This window comes from Palaemon carinicauda, chromosome 1 (genome assembly GCF_036898095.1).
Source record: "Palaemon carinicauda isolate YSFRI2023 chromosome 1, ASM3689809v2, whole genome shotgun sequence".
In the NCBI taxonomy this organism is placed as follows: domain Eukaryota; kingdom Metazoa; phylum Arthropoda; class Malacostraca; order Decapoda; family Palaemonidae; genus Palaemon; species Palaemon carinicauda.
Genome location: NC_090725.1, coordinates 47,565,618 through 47,578,978, shown reverse-complemented (window position 1 = coordinate 47,578,978; position 13,361 = coordinate 47,565,618). Strand labels below are relative to the sequence as shown.

General features: G+C 36.2%; 1 protein-coding gene across 3 annotated transcripts in view; it reads left to right on the top strand.

Moving 5' to 3' along the window:
• Positions 1 to 13,361, top strand: part of LOC137642033 (acidic mammalian chitinase-like) — an 89,410-nt gene that overhangs the window by 65,950 nt on the left and 10,099 nt on the right. For all 3 annotated transcript variants that reach the window (XM_068374611.1, XM_068374596.1, XM_068374605.1), the window contains 2 exons: positions 7,329 to 7,414; positions 10,816 to 11,031. In XM_068374611.1, coding sequence (XP_068230712.1) covers positions 7,329 to 7,414; positions 10,816 to 11,031 — 302 coding nt within the window. The remainder of the gene's footprint in view (positions 1 to 7,328; positions 7,415 to 10,815; positions 11,032 to 13,361) is intronic.

The window sequence follows — 13,361 nt, the reverse complement described above, 5'->3', positions numbered from 1 at the left end:
GGACCTCCTTAAGTCTTTTGAGACCTCGAAGGAGCGTCGGTTGGCCACACCAGGTTGGAACTTAGACGTGGTTTTAAGGTTCCTTATGTCAGCAAGGTTCGAACCGCTTCAATCAGCCTCTTTTAAAGATCTCACTTTGAAGACTCTTTTCCTCGTCTGCTTAGCAACAGCTAAAAGAGTCAGTGAGATACACGCCTTCAGCAGGAACATTGGATTTACATCTGAAACGGCTACATGTTCCTTACAGCTTGGTTTTTTAGCCAAAAACGAACTCCCTTCTCGTCCTTGGCCCAAATCGTTCGAGATTCCAAGCCTGTCTAATTTGGTTGGAAATGAACAAGAAAGAGTCCTATGCCCAGTAAGAGCTCTTAAGTACTATTTAAGACGTACTAAACCATTACGAGGACAATCAGAAGCTTTATGGTGCGCTATTAAGAAACCTTCTTTACCGATGTCGAAGAACGCAGTTTCTTATTATATCAGACTTTTGATTCGAGAAGCTCATTCTCATCTGAATGAGGAAGACCATGCTTTGCTGAAGGTAAGGACACATGAAGTTAGAGCTGTCGCAACTTCAGTAGCCTTCAAACAAAACAGATCTCTGCAGAGTGTAATGGATGCAACCTATTGGAGAAGCAAGTCAGTGTTCGCATCATTTTACCTTAAAGATATCCAGTCTCTTTACGAGAACTGCTACACCCTGGGACCATTCGTAGCAGCGAGTGCAGTAGTAGGTGAGGGCTCAACCACTACATTCCCCTAATCCCATAACCTTTTTAATCTTTCTCTTGAAATGTTTTTATTGTTGTTTTTGGGTTGTACGGAAGGCTAAGAAGCCTTTCGCATCCTGGTTGATTTGGCGGGTGGTCAAATTCTTTTCTTGAGAAGCGCCTAGATTAGAGGTTTTGATGAGGTCCTTTAGTATGGGTTGCAACCCTTCATACTTCAGCTCCTAGGAGTCGCTCAGCATCCTATGAGGATCGCGAGGCTCAGTAAGGAAGACGTACTTAAAAAGGCAGAGTAATTGTTCAAGTCGACTTCCTTACCAGGTACTTATTAATTTTATGTTTGTTATTTTGAATAACTGCTAAAATGAAATACGAAATACTTAGCTTTTAATGTTAACATGTATGCTGGTCTCTACCCACCCCCCTGGGTGTGAATCAGCTACATGATCACCGGGTGAGTTTAATATTGAAAAATGTTATTTTCATTAGTAAAATAAATTTTTGAATATACTTACCCGGTGATCATAAATTAAAGGACCCACCCTTCCTCCCCAATAGAGACCCAGTGGACCGAGGAGAAAATTGGTTCTGTGTTGACATGAAGTACTTGAGTACCTGCTCGACAGATGGCGCTGTTGATGTACACCCCCACCTGTATAGCGATCGCTGGCGTATTTCGTCCTTAGGTTTTTCTGTCGGGCAGCAGAGCTGACAGCTACATGATCACCGGGTAAGTATATTAAAAAATTTATTTTACTAATGAAAATAACATTTTCATTTGGGAAATTGCATTTCATAACCTAGACGCTCTTTAAAAGTATTCAGAGACAGCTGTTTCTTAACTATACTGTACAGCATATACCTTGTAATTCCTTAACTTTTTTGGTTCTAGCGCTGGCTAGACATATAAATGAATTACAAGCATTGTTGGTAAAGGTAGATCTTGTCTCTTTTACCTTCTTTCAGACCCAAAAGGAATTTAAACTAAAAGTCTGCCTCAATTTTTCTCACAGCCCTTCACTAAAACTGGATGAAGACAGTTCAGTAGAGGATAATTTTCCTTGTCCAGTAAAAGTCGTACAGTTGTATTTGAACAGAATGAAAGGTAGTAGAGGTAGTGTCCCTATTATTTTCGATGGGCATATGGTTCCGAATTCCTCACTAACCAGAAAGGTTATGCCATTCCTTTTTAAACATTTGTTCACAGAAGCACACAAGGAAATAGATACAAAACTCATAAAATGCTTGAAAGTAAAGGTACATGATATTGGGAACACAGCTGTTTTCTTAAATTTTTGTAGTAACCTCTTTTTGGGAAAAGTTTTTGCAACAGCTCAATGGCACACCAAGTCAGTGTTTGTTTATGATGATCATTGAACTCTAGGCTCCTTGGTAGCAGCATTAGCCATGGTCTAAGTAATTTCAGTTTAGTTGATTTGCTCGCATATCTATAAATATGTTATATTTAATATACGATTTAGAGTCAGTCATAATTATCAAGTAGATCAAAGTAACATTTAGAGGCAATCAACAGTACAGTATTTTTAATTACTGTACTTCAGTAAACAAACTGGGGTCCTGTATTTCAAACCATAGTTTGAAGGTTTATCAAAGTAATATAGAAGAATAATCTAGTTCAGGTTAGAAACTCTTAATGTCATTACATTACTTGTACATAAATTTGTCCCTTTCATCCCACCAACAGTATGGAAGTCAGCAATATGATCATCAGGGGAGTTTCATAGACATAGATAAAATTTTAATGACAAAAGTTCTTATTTTTATACCCGTGTGTCATTATACATCCCCATCCTCCTCCCCACTGACTCATGGTACCAAGAAGAGGGATAATATTTACTCTGAAACTGAAGACACTACCAGATTTGGCAATCTGGGCTTCTTACAACTTAGTACTAGATGGCTCCATTCCTTTGTTAAGGGCATGTATTTATTTAAGCTAGGAAAAAATGGAATTTTTTAAAAAATTTCACTGGTAAGTGTAGATTGAACTAGGCCTCTGGAGAAGAAGCAATATGAACATCAGGTGAGTATAGAAATAAGAATTTTTTATCAAAATTCTATTTTTTTGTGATGTAATTAACCTTTTTAATTCTTTATATTTTTATATACAGTACTTAAATAAGTTCTTTTACAATAACAGTTCTAACCTTATTTCTTACAAATTCTCTAAACAAATTGCAAGCACTCCACAGCATTAACAGTTGATTACTTAAGGTGACATCCCTGTGGTAATATTCTCAGAAGCTAGTTTTCTTCGTACTTCCATATTTGTCTAGGTTGGATAACAAAATTTATACTTTTATGGACACCTGTTATCCCCGCAGTGTACCGAATCTAAATCAGTGCATTACAGTAGTAGCATTGTTGATCTATTTCACTTGCATCACTTTTGACAAAAACTTTTATATTAATTATTGCTTCTAAAGTTTGATTGAAACTTAATAGCTATTTTACAATACATACAGTTATGTAACTACAGTGTACAGTACATCACCCAAAATCATAATTCAAACATGCTGGCAAGATGGAAGAATTTTACTCTTTCACTTTTATCAAATGAAAAATTAAGATTAAAGATAATTGTAACTATTACTATGAATGTCTTACAAAAGGTAGCTGTACTTTATTCTGTCATTTGTAACCTGAGAAAAAAGTTACATTTGACCTGCTTGTAAAAATACAGACCTAAAGAATTTCATTTTGAAATAAAGAACGTGCTCTTTATAATGCTGACAATACACACAAAATTGTTTTAAGAGAAAGCACACATTGTGGGAGATGATTGTTCAGTTAAATTAGCAAAAAATTAAATGGGCTTACTGCTGTGGACGAGAAAGTATGTATTTTGTTTGTTTTAGCATCTAACACGACTACCATGCTTATTAGATTATTCCACTGGTTAGAAAATATGTTTTTTATTTGAATGCATCCATTATGTTGAATAATGTGGTTACTGCATATGTATTTTTGTTTGCACACGAGCCCACCTTTAACCCACTTAGAGTTACACATTCCATTTATTTGAATGTTTTTAGAGTAATGAGAGCTTGTTTTCTGGTGTACTGAAAACCAGATATGTGATACACCCTATCAAATGGTAGTCGTTTCAGAAACAGACAGTTTCAGTCACAGTAGTATCTTTGGTCACGAGTTTGATTCATTATGGGAGCTAGCTTGCAACCTAAAATGCTTGTATCCTAAAAACAACTTCTCGCAAAAAGGAATAAAGGAAATTTTTTTGATGTGTTCTAAATGAACATAATACAAATTCAGTAATACTGTACCTCAGTTTATAAGTAAATTGGAATATGTTCATATCGATGTAGGTCCATGAAATTTCATTTCAGTATACTGTATTATCAGTCTGCAAGCAAAAATTTTCATTTTTATTCCCAAGGAGGACGGGAGAGAGAGAGAGAAAATTTAAATGGAATCTTTTGCATTGGAATAGAAGAACCAGAAGGAGAAGAATGAGGAGGACGGGTGAGAGAGAGAGAGAGAAAATTGAAATTGAATCTTTTGTGTTAGAATAGAAGGACCAGAAGGAGAAGAACACGGAGGACAGGAGAGAGAGCAAATTGAAAATACTAATGAAACTAGCACGCACTCTGTAGAAAGCAGTTGCACAGCGCCCATAAGCCACCCACGCATTGTTTTATTTTTACACATTTTCTCTTTGCCTTCGGTCACATCACCACCCCTACTCAGATCTTGATTCTTACACTTGCTCTGCAGTAGTTGTATCAGCATCACCTTATATTTCCAGCAATGTTCATGTATTAACCCTTTTACCCCCAAAGGACGTACTGGTACGTTTCACAAATGCCATCCCTTTACCCCCATGGACGTACCGGTACGTCCTTGCAAAAAAATGCTGTAAAAATTTTTTTTTGAGAAAATTTAGGCATTTTCCAAGAGAATGAGACCAACCTGACCTCTCTATGACAAAAATTAAGGCTGTTAGAGCAATTTTAAAAAAATATACTGCAAAATGTGCTGGGAAAAAAATAACCCCTTGGGGGTTAAGGGTTGGAAATTTCCAAATCCCCGGGGGGTAAAAGGGTTATCTTGTTATTGCGTGTTCTTTGTAGAATTGTGATTGCTATTGTTCACGTTAAGTTATTAGTGTGAACAGTATGCATCTGCATCTAGACAGTGACCCTGAAGATGATTAAGAAAGAATGAAAGAAGATTATTACTTTAGAGCTGAAAGAAGTTGTTGAGAAGTATGATGAAGGTATCTGTTTGACAGAAATGGCAAAATTGTATAATCATGTAACATCCACGATCAGCTCATTTGGAATAAGGAAGAATAAATAAACACAATTGTTATTGCGAAATAGTTGGTTACTACAAATCAACAGCCATGTGTTCTAGACAACATTGAGAACTTGCTTCTCAAATGGATCAATGAGAAGCAGTTAGTAGGAGATACAATGACAAACATCATTTGTGAAAAAGCAAAGTTTTTGCATGTTGACCTCTTGAAAAATGAGTCGGGTATGTCAGCAGATAAAGAAAATAAAATATTCAAAACGAGCTGTGTGTGATTGGAAAGCTTCTTGAGAAGATCAGGCATCCATAGTGTTGAGTAACAGGGTGAGGGTGCGAGCTCTAATGTTCAGGCAACAGAGAAATTTATGTCAGAAATTAAAAGGTTTGTGGATCCTGAATTTTACATGCTGCAGCAAGTTTTCAGCTGTGAAAACCGGTCTGTTTTGGGAGAAGATGCCCAGGAAGACCTAGTTGCTGATGAATAATGTTCCATCCAGCCTTTGAAGATGACCAGATGGTGGAATTCAAGTTCATCAAGATCAAAATCTAGCTGTCTTACCTCACTCCACTTCTTAAACCCTTGGATCAGTGAGTGATTTCAAATTTAAGAAAACTGTACACGAAGGCCATGTTCCAATGATGTTTCGAGGTCACAGAAGGGACCAAGCCTTCTCTCAGAGAGTTTTGGAAAGAACATTTCCACTTTTCCAGCTGTCTCAAATTGATTGATAAAGCCCCAATTCTGCATAGAGGAAACTGTGGTTTGTATGCGTTGCAGAAGGAAGCAGTTTACAATGAAATTGTGTCCTTGGGTAAGACATCAGTGTTCTCAATGGTCATGGTGAGCAGCCGATGACCGAGGAGCTGTTGGAGTTGATTAAGGAGCAGCAATAAGAACTAGTGGAGGATATTTCATCCAAGGAGGAGGAGAGACAAAGTGACAAACCTCTCACTTCAAGGGAAACTAGGGAAATGTTAAAAATGGGAAAAAACCCACAAAATTTTGTAGAAACATCACCTAGGTAAGGCTTCGGTAAGCCAAGCAACGAATCTATTTACTGACAATGCTGTGTCCTATTTCCATACAATTTTAAAGAAAAGACAAAAACAAACATCTCTAGATAGGTTACTGGTAAAAGATGACTGTAAGTGTAAAAAGAGAAAACAAAATGTCAAAAAATGTATATTAAAGGATTCGGTTAGTGATAGTGAAAGCTGTCTAACAGAATGAACTCCTGATATCTTACCCAAAGTTCTCATGGAAGGAGACTCTCTCTAAGCAGTAACACCTTCTTCCTCTCTCATCTCCCATACCCCAGCCACAACTTTCCTCAATGGTAGAGTGCAAGTTAATTTGACAATATTTCTATTTTTTATTATTCATTGATTTTTATTCATGTTAAGGGGTATAATTTTTTGTATATATCACATTTCAGACCATTAAGAATGAGGGTATGTGTGTTTTCCTTTATTTCTTTTTGGTAAAATTATTGTTGTTTATTATCTTGCTCCTGGAATGGGTCATGCTTGTTTACCAAAGTACCACTATATACACCAATTTACAAAGGTTTTGTAATGGGAATTATTGTAAAAACTATAACCCCTATCAATTGACAAATTATCTTGAACTTTACCTTTGAGGATAGTCCTGGCTTGCATGAGGGAGGCGAGAGAGAAGGAGGAGGGAGTTATTGTTTGGAAGGAGAATCTCACTCCATGAGAACTTCTCGTAAAACATTGGGAGTTCTCTCTCTTGAGTGGCATTCACTGTCAATACTTAAATTGCTTAATTTACACTTTTTGGACACATGGTCTTCCTTTATTACCCCCTCACATTCAATTTTCCCAAGGAACCTATTAAGAGACGACTGCTTTTGAGCCATAGCAATGGCAGTATATATATTTACTACTCACCCTGCAAAAGTCTAGTATGGGTGGACATGGCGTGACCACTGCGTGTGGGGTGTATAGGTGTCGCGTGACTGCTTTCTGTGCATTGCATGATAGTCTTGTTCATACTTGTCCACGAAAACTATCCTTACATGGCAAATTTTTTCAGTACAGGCCAGTGCAATACTCGTATCCAATTCAAATTTACAAGCTTGCATTCCAATTTTCTTGTATCCAAAGTTACTCATAACCCAAGGTACTACTGTATATGCAATTTGCACCCCACCATAGAAGTTAAGACCTATAGCAATGAATATTTGGCTTTCATAGAAATATATACAGTACTGTATAAAGTTTTTGTAGCAACTCTAACAAATTGTTTGTGGCTAATGTTATTATATTCTTTAATTGCAGTTAGAACCTCCTCTTCTTTTGACCGTAGCTGTAGCTGGACCAAAGAGTATTATTGATCGGGCATATGAAGTTCATCAGTTAGTTAAGTAAGATATCAGAAATTTTGAAGTTGTATTTTTATTTTTTGTGTAGCATTGTTAAATCAAAAGGAACTGTAAGTTGAGTAAAGAAAGCATCAAAAGACATGGAAAAGGCTAAGCAGCAAATGGCATAACATTTGATTTAATACATAAAATGTTGGCAAGATAGCTCTATACCTACATCTTGGAGAAACTTTATCATTATATTGATGCACAAAAAGTGAGACACAAAAGGCCTGAAAAATTACAGCCCAGTAGGTTTACACTCAGAGATATATATAAAATATTTACAAAGAACATATAAAGCTAAATAGAGAGACATCTAGACTTTAGGCAACCAAGAGAGCAGGCAAGTTTTGGAAGTGGTTATTCAACAACTGACCATATCCATATGATTAACAAACTTCAGCACTAATGAAAGCCCTTATAAAGAAAGGAATAGATGAATGTTATGTTAGATACTTGCAGGTATCTATACGGGTAGGGTCAGCAATCCTAAAATTACATGAAAATAGTGAAAAGAGTTTGATTGAGAAAGAAGATAGGAAGACCCAATCTCTCTTGAATGCCTAAAAGTTGGAAAGAATCTAGACTGGAAAATGTAGGAAATAACATTATTGGGAAATACCTGGCAACTTAAGATTTGCAGATGACATAATTCAGTTTAGTGAATCAAGGGAGGAATTGCAAAAGATGATAAAATGTTTGATTAAAGATAGCAGAAATGTAAGACTAAAAATTAATATGAATACAGTATGATTAAGAAAATGTTCATTGAAAATGTAGAGAGACAATAAATGTGAGTTATGAACAAACTTCTAGAGATGGTTAATGAATACACATACTTATGACAGACAATAAGTATTTCCCCAGGACATGAGACCAAAATTAAAAGAAGGATAAGCATGTTATGGAGAGCTATTGGTAAACCAAATGAGAGTATGAAAACTAAAATGCCTCTCTCTCTAAAAAGAAATGTATTTAATCAGATGGTCCTACGAGTATTATGCATTAGAAACTTTGAGCCTTACTAAAGCTCACAAAGAGTTGTTGATGAGCACCAAAGTGATTATAGGAAGGTTATATCTGGAGTTTCTTGGGGTTGTGTTCTCTGCCCATTACTTTTCCTATTATATACTGTACACATAACATGTGGTTTGATCCAGAAAACAAGCTTATTGCATATGCAGATGATGCTACTCTCTTTGATTCAATTCCATCTCCTGAATGTACATCTAGGGTTGCTGAATCTCTTAATAGAGATCTAGCTAAAATTAGTGCATGGTGCAAATTTTGGGACATGAAGTTGAACTCTAACAAGCCTCAAAGTATGATTGTAAGTAAGTCAAGGACAGTGGTCCCACAACATCCAGATCTCAACATTGATAATATTTTATAACTCTGTATGACTTTTAAAGTTTTAGGTGTGATTCCTCATAGCAAATTTACTTTTAAGAAACACATTCAGTCTGTCTCTTCTTCACTTGCACAAAAAATTGGTTTATTGAGAAAGTCTTAAAGATTTTCATTGATCAATCTATTCTGAAGAAATTGTTTAATTCTTTCATTTTTCCTTGTTTTGAGTATTGTTCAGCTGTTGAATCTCATCTTAACCCACGAAGGACGACCCGTCTATATAATGGATGCATTAATTGCCATCAACTTACGAGCGTCTATATTGTGGATGCATTTTTTTCATCTTTTCTCCCTCATACGTATGCCTCTAGCTCCGCCTTCTATTGATGTCACAGGCTACTTTAGGCAATCAGTGATTGTTTACAAAGCAAAGTTGCCAGAAATCTTATACTTTAAGGTTATAGGAGTGTGCCGAGCATGCGCCGTTGGCGATGGGGGTAGGGGCCATTTGGTTTATCAATCGAGGTTTTGCTATCGGTTGGCGGGATAAAAGATATTGATTACCTTTATGATTCAGAAACAAGTGCTGATGATTTGGACAGCCATAGTGAGCATGATAATGATGATTATATTACTAATAGCGATGTTTATGACAACGATCTTGATATTGAACCTGTTGCTTCATTCTCTAGCTGCGCAGAAGCCCTACTAACACAAAAGACATCACTCACATGAACAATAAAGATTAATTTTAGATTTAGTTCTAAATGCTTATATTACCTATCAGCGAAATGCTGATAGGCCATCCAAGAGATAATTATGAACGCTGTAATATTTTTGTAAATCCGCATTACCAAATGGTGAAAAAGTGTCACTTGATATGTTGATATATAATTTTTTTTTACCACGCTACAGTATTACTGGATAGAATATTCTGTTTTTTTTAGGACTTTTTCAAAATTATATAACAAAATTAGCACTGTTATAACAAATAGGAATAATAAGTTTTGTGATAATCCAGCTTCAAAGTGACTTTGATTTTTTTGCAACTGTGATTTCTAAAGACTTTTTTTTTTTATATCCAAAGTAATTAACCATGTATTAAACAATAAATGCCATATTAAAAAAGCTCATCTTTTTGCGGTTTCAATGATACCAAATACTTATATATTAGAGTGAAAAATAATATATTTATTTTTTTTTTTATTTTTTCTATAAATATCAATAAACCGTTGTATTCCTTTGGCGGCGCCGCCCGTCGTCCTTCGTGGGTTAATAACTGAACAAGAACTTTTGGTCTATTAAATTTCTTATTCCTGATCTAGATATTAATCTGTGGCACCTTCGTTCAATCAGTTTGTTATGCATGTTGCATTAGATTTTTCATATCTCTGACCATCCTTGCATTCAGATCTTCCTGGACAGTACCATTTTGTTCATAATAATGCTAAGCATGCAGTTGGTTCTTATAGTCATGCTCTCTCAATTAAAAGGCTCAATTCTACACAATATTCTAGAAGTTTTATTCCAGCTATGACCAAGTTGTGGAATGATCTTCATAATCAGGTACAGTAGTAGAATCGGTGGAACTTCAAAAGTTAAAACTGGCAGTGAATATTTTTATGTTGAACAGGCTAACATAAGTCTCTTTTTATAGTTTATATATGGAAATCTATTTTATTGTTGTTACTGTTCTTAAAATACTTCATTTTAGTTTTTCATTACTGCTTGTATGATTTATTTATTTCCTTTTGTCCTTTTTTCACTGTGCTATTTTCCCCTATTGGAACCCTTGGGCTTATAGTATCCTGCTTTTCCAACTAATGTTGTAGCCTAGCTATTGATAATAATAATATAGAAGAGCATGAATGTATGAAAATCATTTCTAAGAATGCATAACTTGAGGATTCAAAGTTAATTTTGCACATGCTTGGAAATGAAAGAAATCTTTTTGTGTTTTGAACATAATCGCTCCATACTATAGACCTCAGTTGATTGAGTTTAGTTTTTTATCTAGTGTTCCTTATAGAATAATTATTTCTCTGTTACAGATACGTAGATTTTTTCTTTCTTATGGGGTATGACTATCACATATTTTGGCCCTACCTCCCTTTCACTGGGCATAACGCTCCTTTGTTGAAACGAAGTGGAGAAAAGTTGTATTTTGCTACTATGAATATACAATGGTCTTCATCCTATTGGCTGAAAAAAGGCATGGAGAAAGAAAAATTAGTCATTGGAATTCCAACATTTGGGAGGTCATGGAGGTAAGAGTATACTGTTAATGACTAATACTAGTAGATAAAAAAGATTAGTTATTGAAAATATTAGATAAAGTATTGTACAAGAAATTTTTATTAGTTGTTTGGCTTTCTTTTTTTCATTTGTTAAAAAGGGTAGTTTCGAATATTTGGAAATAATTCTTGATTAATGTTGAACTCATCATAATAAAGTTGATTCCAGGCATCCAGAATATTTGCATCATTGAAATTGAAAATTAAAATTTCTTATATACAGTGATGCCTCAGGATACGAAATTAATCCGTTCAGGATGCGGTTTCGTATCCTGATGTTTTCGTATCCTGAGTCGCGTTTTACATGTAAATAGCCTAATCCGTTCCAAGCCTTATAAAAAGTCACCTTTTCTTTCATAAACACGCTAAACTGTAGTAATAAACATGCATTGCAGCCATTTCTATCATTCAATAATTAACACAACCGTTAAAAACAGCCTAATCCATTCCAGAAACCACTATGAGATTATTCAATAATGTACAGTACGTAGTTATAGCCAAGTTATCCCCCCCAAGCCCAAAGAAAACGGTCCGTTTTCTTTACTACGGTACGATACTGTATAAAAGTTACGGTACTGTATGTACGTAAAGCATTTAGATCAGTGAAGGTGTATTGTTACTGTACCTGTACGTACACTTAAATTAATTATTGATACTGTACCTGTACACTCTGAAAAAAAGGTTACAGTTAATTAGTGTAACAAAAAAGTTGAAACTTACCTTTTGAGTGAGACGATGTCCGATAGCGAAGTCGCGGCAGAGGAGGATGGCATAAGGCAGAAAATGTAACAAGTGACAGACTACGTACAGTAATTTACACACTTAACACATTAACACTTAAACTTTACAAAATAAAAAAAAATGGCAGAAATAATTAACACTTAACATTACGTATGGAAAACTATAAAATGAAAGAAAAAATTACTTTAACACTTAACGGTAACATAAAACTTAAAATTGAATTTTTTTTTTTTTTTTTTTTTTTTGCCTTTTTATAACTTTACGTTTTTCTTATTTTCTAAATCTCTTCTACTTCTTCATCACTTTCTTTTTTCTGTTTCTTTTCTTTACTTTCACCTTCTACTTCTTCATCTCTTTCTTTTTTCTGTTTCTTTTCTTTACTTTCACCTTCGTCTTGGCCTACCAATACCGCTGGCCTCTTTAATAAGAAACTATCCATTGAAGCTTGTTTCTGCCTACTTTTCAACACATTTCTAAAATGCGTTAGGCAAACGTCATTGCAGTGTTGAAGCGCACGGTTGGTATAAACTTTTTCTGGATGTTCCTTTTCGACGAAGTCTGCCATTTTATGGAAACATGCAAGAATTTCCTTAATGTCTGCCGTTTTCAAAGGTGCAACATCCTCCTCATCACCGCTAGAGAACTGCTCTTGAACATCACTCACTTGCATCGTCTCCAACTCCTTCAAGTCGTCCGTCGTCAACTCCTCGTGGTGCTCCTCGATAAGTTCATCGATATCTTCCGCGCTAACTTCCAGCCCCATGGACGTACCAAGATGTACGATGTCAGCCACCTCAGACTGCTGAATTGGTTCAGGATCGTCAACGATCTCGGCTTCTCCTCCAGGCTTCCCGAACCCCTCGAAGTCTCGTGCAGAGACAGCATCGGGCCACAGCTTCCTCCAAGATGAGTTTAGGGTACGCCTCGAAACTTCCTGCCAAGCGAGATCGATGAGTTTGAGGCATATCACGATGTTGAAGTGATCTTTCCAAAATTCACGCAGAGTGAGGTTTGTACTCTCTGTGACTTGGAAACATCTCTTGAAGAGATGCTTCGTGTACAATTTTTTAAAATTAGAAATAACTTGCTGGTCCATGGGCTGGAGGAGAGGGGTGGTGTTAGGCGGTAGATACAGGACCTTTATGAAGGAATACTCGGCCAGAAGATATTCCTCGAGGCCAGGAGGGTGAGCTGGAGCATTGTCCAACACCAGCAGACATTTCATAGGGAGGCGCTTTTCTTCCAAATATTTTCGGACAGTCGGACCGAAGCAGACATTCACCCAATCAATGAACAGTTGCCTCGTTACCCAGGCTTTTGCATTCGCCTTCCACATCACAGGAAGGTTCTCCTTAATAACTTTGTGGGCTTTGAAGGCTCGGGGATTTTCTGAATGGTACACCAGCAGGGGCTTTATCTTGCAGTCCCCACTGGCGTTTGCACAAAAAGCAAGGGTAAGCCTGTCCTTCATAGGCTTATGTCCGGGTAGCCTCTTCTCCTCCGCCGTGATGAATGTCCGACGAGGCATTTTCTTCCAGAAAAGCCCAGTTTCGTCGCAATTG